The following is a 22,700-nucleotide window of genomic DNA, read 5'->3' on the forward strand; positions in this document are numbered from 1 at the left end:
TGGGGGCTTATCTGTGATATCAGCTAAATTTTCATTTTTTTCTGTGCTCATCTGTATCTCCTCAAACAAAAGAATTTTTCTTCTGCATGCTGTTACTCTTCATTTTGCACAGTGGAGAAACATGGAGTGGTTTTATCAAAAAATGCTTGCAGTGATCCTTTATAACTCAAAATTACAGAAAGGAAAGTATCATAAATTAATTATGTCGCCACTTCCAGCAGTAACAACTGTGACAGACTAAATTTTCTTTCCTAGCCTAGAAGTTGGCTAGTGCCCTGAATGAAACTATGAGTCAGGCTGTGAAAGTCATCCTCTGAAGGGTGGTGGCAGACAGAATAATATTGGCAGACTGGTCCTCACAAGACATTGTTGTGTGCTGATTTTACTAAGAGTCATTCTGTTCTTTATAAAAGCATTTACCTTGCTACTGGTTTCCTCTGTTTATGCATTGTTGAAGCTGGGGGCTGCCCAGATAGTGGAAGGAATGTTTGTGGTTCAAGGTGCTTTAGTAAAAATCAGTCCTTTTTCTGAACTGTTTAACTTAAAGCCCAGTGTGTACAGAGGCAGACTTCCCACTGACCCAGCTTGGGTTCTTTGGCTGTCAGTGGGTTGCCTATCAGTCAATGTATTATCTATCATCAGCAGATTGTTGAAGCCAGCATACATCTACATTAACTGTGGTGCTTCACATAAGTTACACCAAAAGTTTTACAGCTTCTGCTTCTGAATTCTGTATTTTTTACTGGAATTGTTCCATAACAAACAGTAGCAGAAATGAGTGTTAATTTTTTTCTGTGTTAAAAAGGGCAGAGCCTGGCTTACAAGCAATGCTTCTAAGTGTGTTCCAAACCATAGGGAATTCAGAAGTCAGTTGTTGCATCTCTGCAACTTTGAGGGAGGCTGACTAACCTGAAAAAAAAAGTCCAGTGCCCTTAATACACATTGATGTGCACTCATTGCAAAATGTATGGGTTCCTTACTGTCTGAGGTAGTGAGCACTAGTTTTGTTCCTGCTCAAGTTCCCTTCCACGTGGTCAGCTGTATGCAGTTTTCATAACAGAGGTGGATTACAGATTAATTGGTCACCTTTGGAGTGCCTGCAGTAGTCTCATTTTAAGAATATTTTGTGCTTCTGAGAGGCAGTAATGTCTGAGGTTTTTTAAAACCCTGTAAATTTTTAGTTTTGTAACTTGACATTGATATTAATTAAAATTAGTAATGATGGGCCACAAAAAAAAAAGTGAGGATCTGCTACTGTTCTATAAGGAGAGCTTCTGAACATCCAGAGTAGTTTTAGATGTTTCTCTGTGCTGTTTCACTATAGATGATGAATAAAATCCTTGTTTTTTACTGAGTACATTTCTAAGATTTTGTAGTGAATGGTGAAGTTGCTATTGACAGCAGGTAAAGGGATTCAGAATATCTAGTTTTGTTTTGTTTTTTTTTTGTTGTGAAAGGTTGAAAGTTGGCTTTGTAAAGTTTTCTGAATTTCTTTCTTGCCTTAACTGAGGGATATGTGTGTTTGAAGCAGAAGTTCATATCATATAATGAGTGGCTTTTGTTTAGGTGGTGTTTGAAAAAGTGCCAGAAAAAGATTAATACTTCCATTTGGCAGAAGTTCATCTTAACAGATAGTGTTTTTCCTGTTGTAGACTCACAGTGATTGATTCAGATGGAGCAGCCAACTCCACCATTGCATCTCTGACTGTCAACAAGCCAGTGGATTACCCACCTATTGCTAATGCAGGACCGAATCAGGCAGTCACTTTGCCCCAGAACTTCATCACACTGAATGGAAACCAGAGCAGTGATGACCATGAAATTGTCAGTTATGAGTGGTCACTTAGTCCCAAAAGCAAAGGCAAGGTTGTAGCAATGCAGGTATGTGTATTTCTCCTTTCATAGGATTGAAAAGCTCTTTTATCTTTGCCTCTAACATGGGCAAACACATACCTACGTAACTGCTCAGAAGCACTGAAATAACTCGAGTTACATTATTATTTTTTTGTTTTTCTTTCACATGTGTTCAGCTCTTATTTTAGATACTACTTTTAATTCCTTTTCATATTTTTTTTAATTATTTGGGGCCAAACAAACTTGCTTGTTCCCTGGTGGTTTGGAAAGACTTCAAGATCACATTGTCTGTCCTTGAACCCTAGAAGCTGTTTTACAGAATCCCATCTTTTGAGGCTCTGGGCAGGCTGAAAACTGGTTGTAGGAGAATGTGGGGATGGTCAGAGTTTTCTTGTAACACTTTCTTCTGGAGAGAGTAGAACTCAAATAGAACCTTCATTTTCTGAATGAAAGATGACAAGACCTTTTGGCAGTGTTTATGCAGCCATGCTCTGTGGTGGATTTTTATCCTCACTAAAACATGGGTTTCCAGTGAGGGCTTAAGAGAATTTATTCTGTTATTTTCATGACTGTTTCTGTTGTTGTTTTGGTTTTTTTTGTTTTTTTTTAATCTGAGAAGTTAATAAATATTTTCATTGGACTTGCATTTGTTAAGTTGGAGATTCTTACAGCTCTGTAGGTGGTTGAGATAATTAATGTAGTGAATACAGCTGAAACTCAGGAGCCATTTTTTATGAGACTTGATTTCTGCCATGTTGGCAAATGCTTTAGACCTTCAGAACTGAAAAGAGATCGCTGTAGATCTATTCAGGAAAGAAGTAATATTATTAATGCAAGACTACAGTGTAGAGGAAATGAAAAATTATGGAAAGACTTACAGCATGATGACTCTGATCATTCACCACGACAAAAACTTTCCAAAAGCACCCAAGCAAGCTGAACTTGTAGTTTTTGAGAGCTGTTCAATCTTAGAGCAACCTTTCTGAAGGAAGGGAATAACTGCTCGAATGATCCAATGGATTCACTGGGTATTTAATGTGGAAATGCAAGTGCATGTTACAGTTTCTTTTCAACAGACTAGTAATCTTTTTCATGTGCCTGAAGCTGAGGATCACAGAATCATAGAATGGTTTGGGTTGGAAGGGACAATGAAGATCACCTTGTTCCAACACCTTGCCATGGGCAGGGATGTCACTCACTAGACCAGATTGTTCAGGGCCCCATCCAGTTTGGCCTTAAACAGTTCCAGTGATGGAGTATCCACAGCTTCTCTGGGCAACCTGTGCTGGTGCTTCACCACCTTCTGAGTAATAATTTCTTCTAATATCTAATCTAAGCCTGCCCTCTTTCACTTAGAAACTATCTGCCCATATAAAAAGTCCCTCTCCCTCCTTTTATAAGCCTTCTTTAGGTACTGTGAGACTGCAATGAGATCTCTCCAGAGCCTTCTTTTCTCCAGGCTGAACAACTCCAACTTTCTCAGCCTCTTTTTGGTGCACCAGCCCTCTGACCCCTCTTCATGGCCCTTCTTTTGACCATGCTAGAGGATGCTGGTCTGTGCTGTATTAGATGGTATCCACTGTTAGAGTGCAATGTAGCAAGTACCCCTGCTGGTTAGTTAATCATTTATCAAGTCTCTGTTCTTATTGTCATCTTTATCCAAAAGAAAAAAAGAAAGCCATACTTATTTGCATTATGATTTGGTATTCCTCATATGAAAGATGCACAAATGTTCATTTTATTAGCAAAAGGACCTTTAGCTGGGCCCAGTCATTTTATGACTTCTATAGGTATCAGTAAATGCTGCTGGAAGAGTAAACTCAGAACAGAGTTGTCTTGTTTAATATGGGGGTTTTTTCCATAACCCTATTTGTCTGGATTCAAGTCAAGCTTGGTTTTGCATTTAACAGTTTTTATAAGTAGTAAAGGATGTCATTATGTTTGGTTTTAAAATATCCCTAAGGAAATGGAATAAGCTGTAGGAATTTTCACCACTGTTTAATTTCCTAATTGAGAATGGTAGTGTTCCATGTGTTTCACAATTATTGTTGTGGAGATGTGGTGTATGCAGTGGTTATACCAACAGAAGAAAGTAGGATTTATTGCCTATAGATATTTCTCTGGGTTGGTAGGAAGAGTTGGAATAGTGAACACATTACCTCTGTCTGTGTGCCAAATTTTAAGCCTCCTCTTTATCTGCAAGGTGCATAACTCCTTGCTCAAACACTGTATTTACGACTCTAAGCATTTCTTCCTCCTTACATTTTCTCTGTAAGACCTTTCATTGCCCACAACCCATTTCTGTTTAATCTTGTGCCCTGTCCTTGCCGATGCTGTGAAGGGAGTACGGACGCCGTACCTGCAGCTCTCTGCAATGCAGGAAGGAGATTACACCTTCCAGCTGACTGTGACAGACTCTGCACACCAGCGCTCCACGGCCGAGGTGACGCTGATTGTGCAGCCTGGTAAGTCAGTGCAGGCATGGCTGGCTCCCTCAGGGCTGGCCCAGCCTGCTGCCTTGGCTCCAACACCTCCTCTCCTCGCATTGTACCACTGATAGGGCAGCCCCAGTGCCTGGTACCCCACAAAAAGGACTTGTCCACCTCCATTTTCTGTCAAAGCAGGCAGTTAAGTGTAGAATCAAATGCAGAATCAAACAAAATCCAGGTGGTGATCCTGAGGGCTCACACCAGCCTGGTTATGTAAGGCAACAGAGGTCTGTTTGAATTTGCTTCTATAACCCAAAGTGTAGCTCTTGAGTTTAATGTCCTACAGAGTCTGTTTTGAAAGCTGCTCAGCGTATCAATCAGTGCTTTGCTCAGTTTTCTTATTGTTTTGCAATTCTCCTGCAAGAGTCCTTGTGTGATTTGAATTCACTTAAACAAATTGTCTTGTGTTTCCAAGGAAGAAGTGTCGACCAAGGACTTTTTGAAAGCTACATCTTTCACATGTTTATTTAGGTTTGGGAGCCAAATGATGAATAAGCCAAAATGATCTTGTGTGATTTTTAATGCCTTTTTTTTTTCACTGTATGTTTGCCTTTTACATCCACAGTAGCCTTTTCTGCCCCTGTGCAGGTCTCATATTCCACCATGCAGAAATGTTTTATCTTCCTGTTGCTGCTTAACATGCATCCTTTGTAGTTTATCCCTCTGGGGCAAGTTTACAGCAGTCATTCACTGCAGAAACAAGAACATGAATTGGAAGTGTGGTGTGTGGTGGTGCCTTTTAGAACCCATTATAGTGTGGAGTTAGAAAGATGCTGTTGCTGAAGTCAGGCTCAAGGGTAAATGAATATACAGAAAAATGGTAGCGTTGCCAGTTTTACCATGTCACAAAAGCAGAGGCTGAAAACAGAGTAGCAGGTTATGTTTCTTTGCTAAATTCTCAAAGGCTCTCAGTTGGCAGTAACTTAGTGGCCTTGAGCAGCAGAGAGAAGGGGTCAGTATCTTCTCTGAGGGCAAAGAATCATATTTGTTTGGGAGGTTTTGAAGGAGGTGGACTGGTAGAACCAGGAGAATACCCCTCATGTTTTATGACATTTTATATAATGCATTGAGCATGCAGCAAGATTTTTGGGAGTGTGACTATGCCTTCAGCTAGGACTATGAAAAAGGGAAGTACTTGATGTGGGATTTGTGATCCCACTTGCTGTGGGATTTGGCTTGCTGCAGAGTGGGCCTCCCACCTGCTGGCTTGTGCATGTCATACTTGTGGTTTGTACCTTTTGAGCCAATATACCAAATTTTTATTAAAATACCCTATGTAAAATCTGATTGGCAGGCCTTGCCAGTGACTACATCAAAAATGTCATGCACTAAATACTAATTTTGCAGAAAATAACAGTCCTCCAGTAGCAGTGGCTGGCCTTGACAAGGAGTTGACCTTCCCAGTAGAAAGTACTACACTGGATGGAAGCAAAAGCCAAGATGACCAAGGCATTGTCTTCTATCACTGGGAAAATATCAGGTATCAAAAGATTTTACTAATCCTTAGTAAAACAGAGAACAAAGTGTAAATGATTGAGTCTAGAGCCTCTTATCCAATCATGTTGAATGATGAATTGTGAATTATGTTTGAAAATTGTTTTCAGGACAATCCCACTTGAGTAAGTAATAGTATAAGAAATAGCAATTTTAAGCTGAACTCGAAAAGCTCAGACACTCTCTGCCTATGTTTTGCAATGTTTCATTTTGAGGCCTACTTTTATAAAATTAAGAGAAAATGATGGGAACTTCTGTGTCTCCTGTTAAAAAGCAAGTAGCAGGCTTGGGTTGCATCCTGTAATACACAAAATTTTCCATTTGTGCTCAGAACTAGGGTTTTTCAGTCACTTGTTTATTGAACAGTAAAGTGTCAGTCACTTTACCCTGAACTTCCAGGAATGGGTGACTAAATCACTCTTGAATGATAATTGAAAATATTTTACAAAATCTTATAACTGTATGTTTATGTGCAAACCTAACTGATCCTTAATAAAAGGGAAAGGTACTTTACTCGTGCAGCTGTTGTTCTTGGTACAAGAAGAGTTATGCTGGCAGACAGTACGGGTTGTGAGTGGCTCTTAGAGCAATACAATTTGCATGAAATATTAGTTATAGTTCTATTTTCATGCTGTCATGAGCTAGAGCTGTGGTGAGGTTGAACTTCTGGGGGGTGTTTTCTACTCTTCTGATAGGTGAGGATATGTGCTTGGGGGCTTTGAATGTCTTGAGAAAAGGCATTAATGAATTCTCTAAACTAATCTCATGTCTCAAATGGTTCTTTAGCCATCAGTGCCTACAGCAGTAGTAGAACTGTAACACACAAAATCAAAAGGCCTGAGCAATGCTGCTGAAGTCACAGTTTGGCTGGCTGGGCACAGTTATTTTTGTGAGATGTTTTATTTCAGTGGGCCAAGCTCTGTACAGATGGAAAACGCTGACAAGGCAGTAGCAACCGTGACTGGTCTCCAGGTTGGCACCTATCACTTCAGGCTGACTGTGAAAGACCAGCAGGGCTTGAGCAGTGCATCTGTGCTCTCCATTACTGTGAAGGAAGGTAAGCCTGGCTGCTGCCTCTTAGGGCAGGGCGTGCAACTGGACACTTCATTCATTCGCTAGTGTAATGTGAAGGAAATCAGAACAGAAAGGTGTAACATATTTGTTGTTATATTTCATATGTGTTTAAGAAAACGGCTCTTTTGTAGTGAACTAGTATTAATTAATTTCCTTTGAAGAATTAATTTCCTTTGTTGCAAGCTGTTTCAATGTTCAATATATGCAAAATTAGTTATAATAAACATGCTCCAAAATAATATTTTTGACAATTGTATGTCTACATCATTAAGGTACTTTTTTATTTTATCTTTGAAATTAAGCTTTGAGCAGAAAAGCAGTTTCACTGTGGATTTTAAAGTAACATCCAAGTGACATCTCAGTGAACCAAGTTCCACTTAAAAATTTAATATTAAAAGACCTGGGTTGTTTGTTTAGTTGTTTTATTAGGTTTGGGGTTTTTTTTTTGGTGGTGTGTTCTTGTGGTGGGTTTATTTTTGTTGGGGTTGTTTGTTTGTTTTTTTTAATTATACAGAGAAACAGTTGCTGTAGTGTGGGGTATTTTACATTTTGTGAGTTTTTTCCCCAACATGAAAGCTGTAGAAGAGGCTTTAGGAAAATCACAGTATCATAGAGTGGTTTGGGTTTGGAGGGACCTTGAAAATCATCTTGTTCCAAACCTCCTGCCATAGGCTGGGACACCTTCCACTAGACCAGGTAGCTCAAAGCCCCATCCAGTCTGGCCTTGGACACTTCCAGGGATGTGTTGACTTCAGCAAGCCCAGGATGCAGTTGGCTTTCTGGACTGCAAGTGCACATTGCTGGGTCATGCTGAGCTTCTTGTCAGTCAACACCCCAAGTCCTTCAAGGATTCGAGGCATTATGCTGACTATTCCCGATCTAGTCTCTGCCCAAATTATACTTGGGATCGGCATTGCTGTCACCCATGTGCATCTTGGAGAAGAAGCTGAACTTTGTTTTACTCATGTGCAACATTGCTTGAACTGTTTCAGAGTTTCAGTTAGTGTTCAGTTAGAAGTATGTGGCAACAGCTCCGCCCAAATATGTCCATGGTCTTGTTTGTGCTGTGAAGTGTAGCCACAATAAAGTTCTGTCTACAGGCACGGGTTTGATATTAAAAATACACAGTTTTCCAGTAGCCTAGTTTAGTCAACTGATTTTACTTGGAAGAGGCACAACCGTGTGTTGTTAACAGACAACACTCTTGAGATCTGCCTGCGATTGATTATTTATGTCCAGCTGATTGTGTACAGTGAGGTATTTCACTCAGCCCCACAGCTTCTTTGAGCCGTGGCTTACTGGTTGTGTTCTGAAAAAAATCAGTGATGTCTAGTTTCTGAAAAGAGAGCATGTTCATCCTTCTTTGGCTTTTCTTCACCGTATGCCCTATGCATGTCGTAGTTCCACTGCTAGTGGTGAGAAAAAACATTTGGGAATTAGACTTGCTCTTAAGTTTCCTGATTGCATTTTGCCTAAATACAGGCATTTTGAAGATACAAGATCTTGCACAAGCTTCTATTGGGTAATAAGTGATTTTCCAGATGAAAAGGTCCCAGCATGGTGATCTCACGCTGTGCTGTGTTTCTAAGTAGGCAGAAAATCTTTTTGCTTGACTGAGAAGATCTGATGCTTAAGTTATTGTGGGGCTATAAATAGAATATCCCACAATGCTTTTTGAAAAAGATCTTTCTCCTGAACTGCAGTATGCTCAGAGCCAGATTTTGTATGCCAACTCATCCTTTCCCTGTAGCTTTGATATGAGGTTCTGTTGTTATTGTCTGTAATTGTCAGGTGAAGAATTGGAATGTGGGTGTATTGACAATGGCATGTCACATGTTTTGAAAGCAAATCCTTCTCCACTATTTTTATGGTTAGAAAACAACAGTCCACCCCGGGCACATGCTGGTGGGAAGCATGTTCTAGTGCTTCCAAACAACTCTGTTACCTTGGATGGCTCAGGGTCTGCTGATGACCAGGGGATTGTGTCATATTTGTGGATTCGGGATGGTCAAAGCCCAGCAGCTGGGGTAAGTTTCTTGAAGGTTGTAACGTAATTTGGCTTTTGTTGTGCACATAACTGCAGCAGGGAGAGCAGGTATGACCCATAAGATGCTGTCAGGTGTGCTACCTGTTTCTGGTTTGTCTCTCCTGCTCTCTGTAATGCTGTGGTTCAAGAGGCTGGAGATATTTTCAGCACAGCTAGAGAATATAGTAACTAAGGACTGCAGCAATGCAGAGTAATTGGTGATAGCATGAAGCTAATGTGTTTTAGAGAAAAATAAAATCTGAAACCCAGATAGTCCAAAGGAGGGAGGGTCTGAGAGAGCAAGTACCAGTAAAGATTAAGGATTCCTGCCTGGTAGCATATGAGGTAAAGTTTAAGGTAAAAATGGTCTTTGGCATTACATGTGTAGGCACCTTCCCTGGCAGACAATTAGCCTGGGATGTTAGGGCAGGGAATTCTGCTCTCTGAGCGGGGCAGACAGCAGAAATACCTGAGGATAAACTTCAGTTATGTGTCAGCTAATAAAACTGGGATAATTTTTTTCCCTATTTGCAAAAAGTTTTGTGGATAGCTCTTTGGTCTCAGGAAGATCAGCAATATCAGTAAATCAGCAAGTACTGGGAGAGGAGAAGAAGCCAAGTCATAAAAAAAACTGCGAGAAGAAATTTACATGAAGCTGTAAGAATTGAAGAGGTTTAGCCTAAATATAGCTGGCAGAGTTGATAGTTGAAAATGCATGAACTCCAAGGAGAAAAAATTAGGAATTAAGGAAGCAGAACTAAGGATACCAGAATAGAATTGGGAAATAATAATGTAACTGTCTTGGATTTTCAAGAAGATAAGTTCTTCAAATTGTCAGCTGTTCTCTCTTTGGGTATTTTTAATGAAAATATCCATAGTGTGCAGACATCCTCATTAACTATCGCTGCCAAATTTCATTACTCTGCTATAAACTCTGGCTAGGTCACATTTGTCCCAAAAGTCAAAGCAAGAACACACAGCAACATACCAGATAGCTGACTTGATAATGAAACCTGCAAATGAAATCTTTCTCTGAAGGTGTAACTATTCTGAACCTTGTTTTTGCAGGATGTGATCCATGGCTCAGACCACGAGGCAGTACTGCAGCTAACTAACCTTGTGGAAGGAACCTATATTTTCCACTTGAAAGTGACAGATGCTAAGGGAGACTCAGATGTTGATTCAGCAACTGTTGAAGTTCGGCCTGGTATGACAATTAAAAGGTCATCGACATGTTGTGAATACCACATCTTTGTTCTCCTCTTCACTTATTTATTCAGATGTTGATGAGAATCTCTCAAGTTAAAACACAGAGCAAACAGGTCTCTCTCTTTCTGCCTTGTTACTGTTCTGTGACTAGGCCCAAGTGTGTTAAAAAGTGACATAAGGATTCTTAACTACTACAGTTGCCACAGTTAGGACCATAAATAAATAAAAATTATACTTAGTAGTTAATATTTTCATTAGGCTTTTGTTGCTTCTCATTAATTTTAGGTTTTTTGTTTCTTTTTCTAGTTGTTAATTAGTTTGACCAATAGAAAGAGATGGGTGCTGACCATTAAATTCAAGTACAAATGCTGCTGTTTGGTGGTTAAAAGTGTGGTTTTGTTTGTTTTTCTCCTTTCATCCTGAAAGACCAAAAAATTCCTCTTAAGAATTTCAGGGGGTTTTAAATGCAGATGAAATAGCTAAATGATGGAAGTTGAAGTCTCAGGAAAAGAGTCTGAAATCTTGGCTCTGTCAGAGACACCTTGTTTATCTGGCTTTGGGGCAATGATTTTATTTTTGTTCCTCAGTTTACTGTTTAATGTAGTCATAGTAATTGGATTATGATTCTCATGAGATATCTGTGAAGTTTGTTTTGTTTGCAAGGCACTCTAGAAGTTCGAGCACCATGTAACAGAAACCTCAGTTTGTAAGGGTAGGCAGGGTAAACATACCTGATATTTCTCAAATTTACCATCCTCATTTAGACTTGTTCTCTGTCTTGCATGCTACAAGTCCATCTTTGGCTCCCTTTTCCTGAGTTGTCAGCGGTAGATTACTAGCAGGGAACTTGATAATTGGACTCATCTAGTGCTTACCTCTGACTTCAGGATGGCAGCACTTAGGAGAGCAGAAGTTGCTTTTCTGCACAGAAATGTGTAAATGCTGAAAGTGCACCCTCTGAAGTACTTTATTTCTATTGATAAGATGGGTTACTATCTTAGGACTCACCAGGTTTGTTTCATAGATAATGTGACAAAATAAGCTGAGTACTTCTCTAAGAACACAAAAGAGTTGGCTTATCAGTGATAGGGGTCTTACGCAGAAAACTATAGTGTTAATAAATACTGTCAAGCACTGCATGTTGGTACTGAAATACTTGCCAGTCTCTGAAGGAATAGCATGTTCTTCTTCTGTCAGATCCCAAAAGGAGTGGCCTGGTGGAGCTGATCCTGCAGGTTGGAGTGGGACAGTTAAGTGAGCAGCAGAAGGACACTCTGGTGAGACAGTTGGCTGTACTGCTGAATGTTTTGGATTCAGATATCAAAGTTCAGAAGATACAAGCCTACTCGGATATAAGGTACAAAGATGTCCTGTTGTGCCAGAAATACTTGTGATTTACTTTGCCTCTCTCACTGCTCATAATTAGTTGTAAAATAATCTTTCCTAAGATGACAAAAAATGCTATACTTCTCAACAGAATGTACTTTAAAAGGTGAATTCCTTCTGTGGTAGAAAATTGACGAAGTAAACTCTGTAGACGCCCAGAACTGATGTGTTTTGTTTAAAAAAAAAAAAAATCCTATTTCTTCTGGACAAATTTTTTCTTTTTCCTTTAAAGAAAGTGCATGCATATATATTTCAGTGTCTTTATTCCATACTGTGCTGCTATTTTTTCCAAATGTTGGATGGAGTTAGATAAACAGACTTTCTCATAGTGAAGCATGTATTGTATTTCAAAATAATGTTCCAACTCTGTTTAATCAAGCCCATTTTATTTCCCCATTTTTTTTCTACTTCTTCTCCATGGTTTTGATATTCTTAATATTTTATAAACATTTTCTGAGGTAACTGGTGATGAAAATCTATTTTTTGCACAGAAAACTCCCCAGTGGATTCTCTTAATTGTGGTATTTTACCATGAAGAAGAAATACTCCCTCCATTTGGTGTAGAATGCTAGAAATGGCTGTGTGTATCCTGAGAAACTTCTCAGCATGATTGGTAGAAGCTGTTTACATGAGTTAGCTTTAAATTACCTGTTGTCAACCACTTTGTAATTTAAAACCCATTTTGATGTTTGTTTAGCTTTTGGGGAGCTTCTTAAAATTTAAAAACACAGTGTGGAAAGTCTACCATTTATAGCTATGGTATTTCTAATCACAGCTTTTCAAATTAAATTGTTCAAATTCAAATTAAAATGTTCCCTGAAGTGTCTGATACTGGGTGAGATCAGCACCACCCAACTTACAAGTTGTGGATGACAGGGCAGAAGGGCTTCCACATTAAATTCTCTGGATCCTTTGCTTCTGAGCTTTTTCTCCTATTAAATTCAGTTTCCTAAATTTAGTGAAATTGCTTCAGAGTGTTTTGTGACAGGCTTTATATGACAGTGGAGAAAGCAACTGTATACATATTTAAAGCAAAAGTCAGGAAGACCAAGGAGGGAATTATATTTGCTGTTATCCTTCTCTATTGTCTGTGAAACTGAGAATCCCAAGAACTGCTGGTGTTCCCAGCTCAGAATGAAGATCAGTTCAGGGCTCCACAGACAGAGTTCTCTAGTCTTTATCAGTAGTGATGTTGGCTTTCCAGAAGCCAAAAAGACTAAACGCGATATGCCTTTATACTTTATTGCTAAATGCATTACAAAAGTGGTCTGTGACAGCAGTCCTGACCTTAGCTGTTCTTTCTGCAGCACTGCAGTTGTGTTCTATGTGCAGAATGGGCATCCTTCCACGGTGATCAAGGCATCAGATGTCTCACGGACTCTGCACGTGCAGCTTTTGAAACAGAAGGCCGACTTCCTGCTTTTTAAAGTCCTGCGAGTTGACACAGCTGGTATGTTTTGATTGTGCTTGCCCATCTCAGAACTTTGCAGACATTTGGCTAACGCAGCACCTGGAAACACTGCATGAAGTCTTTCTGGCTGCCATCTGGTGTCTGGGCTTGGTAGCTTTACAAAAGATGATGTTGAGGACAATACCTATAATGCTTCATGATTTGTGGTAGGTAGACTGGTGTCAGTCACTCTTAAAAGATGCCATCTGTATCAGCAGGCACATCTTAATCTGGTCTGCATCAGGAAGGCCTGTGGAATGAGGATAGATACCTTAAAGGTATATTTAAGGATAATGAGGATATGAGGATAAAGATACATTTTCTTACAAGATGTGCAAAACTTAATATAGCCATAAAGTAGATATGTTTCATGTCTATGCTTCCTTCAGGGCTTTTACAGTAAATAGGCTTGTAATCTAACTTGTTCTTGTCTGCCTGTATCAGGCAAAATGGATGATATCAGTGTTACCACCTAGTCTTCTAATCTTTACAATATACACAGGCCGTTGGGGTTTCCTATAATGAAGTCTTTATTTTGCCCCAAAAGATGCTTGAACTTCTAAGCTTATTTTAAGCTTCACTAGTAATGTCAACCCTTTATGATCCTTAGGTATTACAGACATAACTTCTCCATAATTTAAAATCAGGACACAACAATTCAAGTACAAACAAAGTAAGCAAGCTCTGGTGATAAAATAGTCACTGATTGTGCAGTAAATTCTGTCTTTATTTACTGGTTGAAAAGGTTGTTGTTCTATTATAAATATACTTTGATTACATTCTTTCTTCACACAACCAGCAGTCTGCTAGACTGTAGATCTATTTGACACATAACCCCAAAGGAAGGGGAGTTTCAAAACATATCACAGTGTTATGAGCCAGATGCTTTGCCACCAATCTAGTCTAACATTAAGAGGATGTATGAAAAGTTGTTCCTTTACACAACAGACCCTGTGTTTGGCTCTGTTCTTAGCCTGTCTTTTGAAATGCTCTGGACATGGGCACTGTGACCCCATAACAAAGCGCTGCATTTGCTACCAGCTGTGGATGGAAAACTTGATTCATCGTTATCTCAATGATGGAGAGAGTAATTGTGGTAAGTTTGGGTGTTGTGGGATGTCTTTCAAGAGTAACTTGTTGTCATGTGAGACTGTTGATTATTTGTTCTCAGAATGGGGAATACTTAAGAGGTAGATGCTGAGGGGAGACTAGAACAGTCTGTGTTTTCCAGCCCAACAATACCTTTCTATAGAAAGATATTTGAATAATTTCTTGAAATGATTCTTGAATGATTTCTTGAAATTTCTTGACAGGAGTAGCCTAGATTTTGAAGAGAATCACTATTTGATCAAATAATGTGAAAACTTGGTAATGGGAGGGAGATTTTGAAACAATTTGCGGCCAGTTGGAGGGTTTGTTGAATAACATGGGCATTGCAAAGCTTTTGAGTAGAACTGTTGCAAAGCTGGAAAAGAGGAAACTATTTCAATTTCTCTGAGTGGGTGGTTGATGCTTCTGTGACAGAATATGATCTCATCTAAGCAAAAAAGACATCAGTCTTCCAGACTGAACAATACTGACCTTTAGAACCTGATAACACTGACAACTGTGAGTATACACATGTTGGAGTTCAAATGATTGCACATCTCTCTATATCCTTTCCTGTTTACCTAGATTTATAAATATAAATGTGGAGCTAGAAGGATCTACTCTAATCAGCTCCTCTTATGAAGCACTACTAAAGTGCCAGACCCAGAGCACCTCTTTTTATTTCAGTTAGGGAATGATAACTGAGGTGATAACCACGACCCTTTGCAGGACTGTCAGTTCCCACATAGACTTCAGATATCTTGAGGTGGTGAAAGCTATTTGAGAGTATCTGATATCTAATAGTATATCTAATGTGCACTTTTAATCTTAAAGCTTAAAGATTTTTAGGAATTCATCTAAGAATATGTTGGTGCTGAGTTTTCCTACATTCCTGTTGTCACTCCCCATTCCTCAGGATTGGTTATTTTAATGGAGTTGTATTAGAAGTTATTCTATTCATATGACCTTACAAAGCACTGTTGTGTTTCTTTTTTCAGAGTGGAGTATACTCTATGTGACTGTATCTGTTTTTATTTTCATTGTGGTCATGGTAGGGCTTGCCTGGTTCTGCATCTGCTGCTGTAAAAGGTACATGATTTGTGTTTCTTTTTGATGGGGTACACACAAAAATTGCACACAACTGCCACGTTTTAGTCCAGTCCATAGCACTAAACCACTGAGCTCATTTTGGACATGCAAGGAGCTTCCTGTAGCTGTTTCTGTAGACACATCCTTCTTTTGAAAAAAAGGAGTATCCATTTGTGTGTCTGTGCTCTTCTGCATTATGAAAACCAAAAAGTTGATGTTGCAGTATCCTTCATATTAAGTGATAATTGATGTTAAAATGCTGAGAGTATACTGCAGATCTTCAGTCTCCTACTGAGACCTGCAGGTACTCCGTGCTAAAAAAATAAAAGGCACACCCTGAAGGTCACTGATGTAGGAGTGTTCTAGGCCATGGGAAAGGATCTGCTCCCAATCTATTTTATGCTTTGGACAAGAAGGGTGGATGCCCAGGCTACATGTGGCTTACAGGCAAGGCTTACTCTAGTGATCTCAGTCATGCAGACTTCTTGCTTCCTCTTTCCTTAAACAGGAGCATTCATACTACTGAATGTTGTTTCCCTCCCTGCCTCCCCTCCAGTCTTCCCTAGTGAGCTGATAAGAAATTCTCTTTCAAGTGACAAGCCCCTGCAATTTCTGTCATGAGAGCAAGTGTTTTTGCTGCAGCTCAAACAACTTAGCAAATAGATAATTTGTTCAGGTGTTAGCAAAAATAAAATGCCATCACAATCTTTCTGGGTTTTCATCTTTTTCTAGGGTGTCTTTGCAATATGTAAAGGATGTGTAGGAGTTGATACCAATTTTATTTTTTATGGTTGAAGGAACAGCGCTGTAAATAGAAAACTTTAAATAGTAAAGTGTGTCCCATTCCACTCCCACAGTGCAGGGTGGAGCCTCACAGGCTTGTGCATATTGGATGATTATTTGAGGGATTTTTTTGTAAGTTCAGTTGCTTTTGTCCTTTCTCCTCATGTGGCTTGTGCCTGAGAGTGAGGGCTGGTTGATACAGATCCGTGTGAAAAAGAGGAGGGAATTACACCATGGGACAGAATGTCAAGAGATTCCCTTTGCCTTGTGGAAACCACATGAAAAAGACAGTGTAGACTCAAGATTTGTCTGGAGATTTGGAGTTTTTAAAAACTTTGAGGTGCCAGATGAATTCTACAGAAGATCATGGAGGGGAGGCCAAGGCTGGCTGTTGCTGTAATGCTGGCTGAGCAGTAAGGTAGCTTCTCCACTGTGAACTGTGGGGCACATGAATATTCATCTACCATGTTTTAGTTACTATGCTGAAATTGAACAAACTGTGGCTTAGGATAGCAAATCAATCTGCCTTGCTTTCTTCATCTTTTTATATCAGTGAAAATTAGCTATACTGTCTCGTCCATATTGTACAACTGCCTTACTCAGGTATAAACTAGCAATATTTTTAAGTAGAGGTGAGAAAATACAATAACATTCTGTATATTGGTGTATGTATGTGAAAAGGAAGCAGGGGGCAGATTTATGTGTGTACATGAGAATTAAATGTCTTTTTGGTTACTATCTTTTTAGCCGGAAGAGGACAAAGATAAGAAAGAAAACAAAATATACCATCCTAGATAACATAGACGAACAGGAGAGGATGGAGCTACGGCCCAAATATGGTAGGTGTTGTATGGCAGCCCAGGAGCTCACCCTCCAAATCTGCAGCCAGTGTGTCTGAATTGATACCTGTAGGCAGGAGGAGCCCAGAAGCAGGCCTACAAGTTTGGGAATGGTAGAGACAGACAGTGAAGTGGTTGTGGGAGAATCAGTTAATTCCTTTGATAAAGCCTTGGGCTCAGCCTCTGCTCTGAGCTTCAGAGTTTATCTTAATTTAGAACATTCAATTGCCCCACAGATTTTCTCCATGTGAGCCTTCCTCCTCAGCACATGCTTTAATTTGGAGCTGGTTTTGTGGCTGCACAGCAGTTCCCTCCTGACCCATCAGTGCCCTGTTAGATCAGTAGATTTCAGCTGCTGTTTACATGTCTTTTAATTTACCTGACTTTCAGTTTTTAGCAAGGGAAATGTTGGAATCCAAGGAAGCAAAATCATTCTGAGAAATTGCTGTCCTAGATACAGAGATAATGTTTCTGTAGAAATCTTGACCTTTCATTGCCAGTCATGTTAATAAGGTCATTGAGTGGACAGATTGATTCCAGATTCAAGATACTAATAATATGTTGGGTGTGTACTAAGATAATTCAGTTGTTCAACTACATTTAAATTTAAATACATATATTCACATTTCAGAGTTATAAACTGATGGGCCTGCAATGAAGTCATAAAAGTATCTGAAATTGTATATGATACTTCTAAAGTCAGTTTTTGTATTGGTGTGTGCTGTGTGCTGTTACATTGCACTTCAGGGAATGTTTTCACTTGCTTTTCATATCACAGCAGGGGAGAAGATGGTAATATGCTACTAAAAATCCAAGCCTTTCTAATGAGTTTGTTTTGCTTTTTTATTGTCAGGTATAAAACACAGAAGTACAGAACACAATTCCAGTCTGATGGTCTCTGAGTCAGAGTTTGACAGTGATCAGGACACTATCTTCAGCAGAGAAAAGATCGAAAGAGAGAATTCTAGAACACTTATAAATGGGTCCATCAGAAATGGAGTTTCCTTCAACTACAGCTCCAAAGACAGATAACTGAATGAGGGTAAAAGCACAGAACACACTGGTGCGACACATCTGAAACATGTTGGCCCACTTCTGTTTTTCCAGAACCAAAATCTTCCTAAAATATCAACTAATTGCAGATTAAAGTGTAAATTTTTAGCACAGGTAGGGGAAGGCAGAAGGAGGGAGAAAGGATTAGATGGTCAGCTAACTCCTCTTGTCACCATTCTAGGAACAAGAAAAAGCACATCTTATTCCTTGCATGTTCTGTGCTGAATGTTTGAACTTCAGAAGGCCTTTTTTTCTATATCACTGCTACAAAACTAGCCAGGGCTGTTCTGCTATAAACTATGGTAACTAACAACCGCATACAGATTCATATGTGCTCCTCATGCTCTCTTTGAGAAGTGGTGTGATTTACAACAGCAAAAGCCAATATAGATGAAGTTCCTTACAATTATAGAGAGCAATATGTGGCCACAGGCTCCATCTTAATTTTAGTTTAGGATGGAAACACAAAGGGCATTTTTAGTGCATTGTCTTTATCCATCTGTACTTTGGGACTTCCTTTTCTAGGATAGTGTTCATTGGGTGAAAACATTCTTATTTTCAGAGAAAGTTAAAATCTGGAGCAGTTGCACTGGATCAGCTGTAATGTAACATGGTATATCTGTGTCCTGTAGGATGCAACATCCCCTGTATTCACATAGGAGGTGTGATGTCTTCAGGGAAATCCAGCCTTAGGTTGCTTCTGTAATGATCAAATTGCTTTGGCTCTGCCATGTCCATCCAGGAAACTGTAGCAGGAAGGACTTGGTGTGATGCACCTTGAGAAGCATTTTGAGCATCCCAAACAATCTTTTTAGATCACTTTGAGGAGCTCTGGACCTTTTAAGACTGAATGCTCAGCTGAGTTTCCATCTGTCAGCATCAAGTGCCCAATTAAAGGATGCGCTGGGCACTTGTGCAATGAAATGTTTGTGGCACATACCCTGTGTGGAGCAGGAGGTTCATTGTACTTTCGTTGTCATGGTAATTGGTACTGAGCAATGTTTTAGCTTGAACATAAGATTGTTTGACTGTTTTTCTCTGGCTATTGAGTGACTGGGTGTATTGGCCTAAAGAGGTCCTTTTTGGTCTTTGGCAAGGGTAGGTGTATTGCAGTTCTGACATTCTTGTTTACAGACTGGGTAATTTCTTCACAGTCTGCTTGTTAGGCTTTGAAATCATGTCCCCAATACTGCTTTTGAAATCCCGAACTGAAGACCTGACTTTTATACACAGGCTTCACTGTGGGAGCATCTGTATCAGTGGTACTGTTTAGCCATGACATCAGCTTTTCCTGGGGCTACTCTACTGATGTACTGAAGTCTAGGACTGCGATGGAGGAAGATGTGTTTTGATGGAGAAAGCATTCCTCTGGGAGCATTTTTGAAGAGGTTTTTAATGCTTTGGGGGTTTGTTTTGTTGTTTTGGTTTTTTTTAATCCAGTGGTAAAGAACCTGTTATCAGAGAATAGAGGAGTATAGAGATCAAGGGGAGCAGTTTAGAAGGGTCAGGGAGGGTACATAGCCCATTTCCATCATGAGGAATAATGTAGTTGAGGATTTTGGGGCTTTTTCCATCCTTTCTTTGAAGTCTGACACAACAGAGTAGCTGGCTTGAACACTGTGGCTTCTGTGCTTCTCTTGTTACTGGACTTGGGCAACAGTCAGAACTGTCTAGGCTGGAAGAAATCAGTGGTCAGAAGTTGCAGCAACATAGCATGCTCATAACTTGTTTCATACTTTTGATTATCAAGTGCAGTCAGCAACAGTCCCTAAGACTACTAATTCAGCACTGAGGAGTATTTTTATCCTGTGTCCAGCCCTGCATTTTTCTGGAGATCTTTGTGTGGCTGCAGGAGTCATTGTGGTGGGAGAGGCTGTGAAGAGCTAAAAAGGGCTAATACAGGAGTTGTCTATGTTTTTCCCATAAGGAGTGCAGTAGGAATGGTATGATTTGCTTTATTCAGAAACCAAGTTTCAGCTCTGTGTATGGGGGGTTTGGGGTATTTCTTGAAACAAATCTACTTTATCACACTCTCCCTCTTCTTGAGAGTGTGAGTGTGTGTGTGTATATATATTTTTAAATATCTTGGTCAACAAAAGCAAGGTCAGCTTCTGATGTCTTTCAGTTCCTGCTCCAGATGTGTTAACATAATAAAAGCAGTGTTCATTTTAAAGCATTCCTGAAAAAACTTAAAGCCCACTCAAAACAGTAATTTATTTCTGTCCTTTGAAATCCAAATGTTGGGATTTGGATTTTTCAGGAATTATTCTCTTGAAAACATGCATTTTAAACAAGGAAATAAGTTGCCTAAATAATTTCAAGTTTGTACGTGCTGTCCTGCCACTGATGCTTCTGATAAATACTGTCTCCAGTGTGCCTTTATCTATAAGCTTACATGCTAGGACATGTCAGTGCAGTCTGCAGCATCTGTCAGTTTTGTGAAATTAGTGACTTATGTCTTTTGGGTTTATTTTATGTTTTTAAAGCCAGTGCTGAAACCTAGGATGTTCTTCTTTGAAGGTATTGAAATATCTTAAAAAAAAAAAAAAACAAACATACAAACCCCACCAAAATGAAGAATTGTTTCTCTAGTAAAACAACTCCAGGAATCATAAATCTGCATTCCTTAATGCTGCAGAATTTCCAGGACTATTCCCATGCCCACGGATGCACATTGGTGGGCCCAGATCCTTTGGATCTCTGGTAAGTTCATGGGCCATGAGAACATATGCATGATTTGGCTAAGTGTTTCTCACTCTAACAAATGAGAAATATTTAGACCAGTTTCTCATTGTATAAGGCACTAGCAAGTGGAAGTTGCTTGGTAAATTCAGTTCTCTGATGATACTTTAACATCTTTGTTGCTAACAGTATTTTAGCTGTGTTTTCAAAGTTGAATATAGTTTAAATTTTTCAGCTGCTTCTGGTTCTAGTTTGATTATTCCACCTGCTTGGAAGAAGTTATTCCTCTTACCATAAGAGCAGGCTTGCTTTTAATATGTGGCATTGCACAGAAGCTGAAAGCAATAATTTCTGGCTCTGTGAATTTGTAGTATCACGTTTGTGTCACTTGGGCAAGTTTGTGTCACTTGTGTCAGGAATTTAGGAGGGACTATAGCAAGCCTTGTATCTTGATTCAGTATAATTGTTACTTCTAGAACTACTGCTTTCTTGCAGAATGTCAGTTCATACCTTGAATGAAGGGTCAGAAAACTGGCTGTAATGCAAACACAATGGCAGAATTTGGATTCTAACCCTTTGTTTCAGGTTATTATAGATTCCAAGAAGGTTCTCAGTCCTCACGTTTACTTCTGCACACTGTTTTCCTTCACATACAGAAAGAGTACTGGCAGCTGATTTGTAAAATTCCCAAAAGACTCATCTGCACTGAAAAGCAGAGGAGACCAGATAGCTTGTCATGTGTGGCTCAGAGTCTACTGAAAATAAAGAATAATTCAGTTTGGCACTGCTAAGATACTGCCTCTTGTTGAAGGCAGGCAGTGTGGTGATACTTGCAGTGCCTCATTGCCTTGAAGTGCAAGCACTGGATGTTCATTTGCATCTTGATTTTACACGCACAAGGGATTGTCCAGCTATGTAAAAGGACTGCCTTTGTTTGCATTTTAAGGAAGGAGTGTATTTTGGAAAAAAACTTCCCAAGTATTAAAAAGGTTCAGTATCCAATTGTAGTATTCAATGCAGTACATACACAGCATGAAACTGCCATGGCTGTCAACAGGTAATTGTCTTGTGGATTTTCTTTTCCTAACTAGAATCATACTGCAGTATGGAAGAAAGTTTACCTTGGCAAATCTGTTGAGATCCACATGCAAGTTCTCTGACCTGTGGTTCAACCTGTCATATTAAGTAGAAAAACAAAGCATAATGCAGTATGTCTAATTACAGACAGTTGTTTATTTACATAGGTGAAAAAGGTTATTCTTGTTTTGTGTGTAAGAATAGATTATCAACTCTGTCTTTTAGGTAAACAGTCTTACTCTCCCTCTGTCAGATGCATCAGATAAAAGTGCTGTTCAAGCATCTGTTTTGTCCTGTCAGATGTTTGCTTATACAATGTCAATTTTCCTTTCTTTTGTCTCCTTTGGGCAATCAAAAGTTCACACACATGCAAGGAACTTAACAGTGAGACAGTGAGTGCATGCATGTGTTCTTGGTGCTGGTGCAAACTTTCCTCAGATACTCTAATGTTCTTGAAATAATTGAGTTCCTAGGGAAATGTTCTATTCCTGCATTTATTCCTGTTCTATTCCTGCTCACCTCAAGTGAAATTAATTTTGCTCCCTGTATTCCGGTAATGGGCAGTAGTCAGATGGAGCTTCAGGGTGGTGGTAATAAAAGAACAGTAAGTGTAGTCTTCTGACATTTTGGTGAGATTTGAGAGAGGAAAACGTTCCTTCAGGAGAAGGAAATGGGATACAGGTGAATTAGTTTCTTAATGTCAGTTATTGCTTATCAGGGATCCTTAACTTGAATACTAATCCTATACTTCTGCAGCAAAGAAAAACCCATTTCATGTACCTTTTATATCCTTAACTCCCCAAGGCAAAGGAGGGAAATATAAAATTTAGAAATAAAATTTTAAGAAGGAGGCAACAAAGGCAAATGATTTTTGTACAGGCTATGAATCAGGTGCAGATGAGCTGCACATCTGTATTTTGTCTCTGTATGAAAGCACTTCTCCCTGTGGGTGGATGGGTGAGCTATTACAGAATTTATATTAGGAATCTGTTTCTAGAAAATGTAATTTATTGCAAATGCTATTGTATTGTAACTGGAACCATTTCTGAGCTGAAATTACTACATTTATGTAACTATTAATAAAGTTTTGTCTTTCCTTTTAGAAA

At 39.3% G+C, this 22,700-nt stretch overlaps 1 protein-coding gene across 1 annotated transcript in view; it reads left to right on the forward strand.

Moving 5' to 3' along the window:
- KIAA0319 (KIAA0319 ortholog) overlaps positions 1-22,700 on the forward strand; it is a 56,856-nt gene extending 34,156 nt beyond the window's left edge. Inside the window, exons 10-21 of the mRNA XM_066557914.1 lie at positions 1,653-1,881; positions 4,196-4,319; positions 5,691-5,823; positions 6,746-6,894; positions 8,787-8,938; positions 10,006-10,144; positions 11,344-11,503; positions 12,840-12,982; positions 13,956-14,078; positions 15,070-15,160; positions 16,691-16,782; positions 17,636-22,700. Of these exons, the coding sequence (XP_066414011.1) occupies positions 1,653-1,881; positions 4,196-4,319; positions 5,691-5,823; positions 6,746-6,894; positions 8,787-8,938; positions 10,006-10,144; positions 11,344-11,503; positions 12,840-12,982; positions 13,956-14,078; positions 15,070-15,160; positions 16,691-16,782; positions 17,636-17,814 (1,714 nt within the window). The 3' untranslated portion in view covers positions 17,815-22,700. The remainder of the gene's footprint in view (positions 1-1,652; positions 1,882-4,195; positions 4,320-5,690; positions 5,824-6,745; positions 6,895-8,786; positions 8,939-10,005; positions 10,145-11,343; positions 11,504-12,839; positions 12,983-13,955; positions 14,079-15,069; positions 15,161-16,690; positions 16,783-17,635) is intronic.

The sequence above is a fragment of the Molothrus aeneus genome, chromosome 1 (assembly GCF_037042795.1).
Source record: "Molothrus aeneus isolate 106 chromosome 1, BPBGC_Maene_1.0, whole genome shotgun sequence".
Classification (NCBI taxonomy): Eukaryota; Metazoa; Chordata; class Aves; order Passeriformes; family Icteridae; genus Molothrus; species Molothrus aeneus.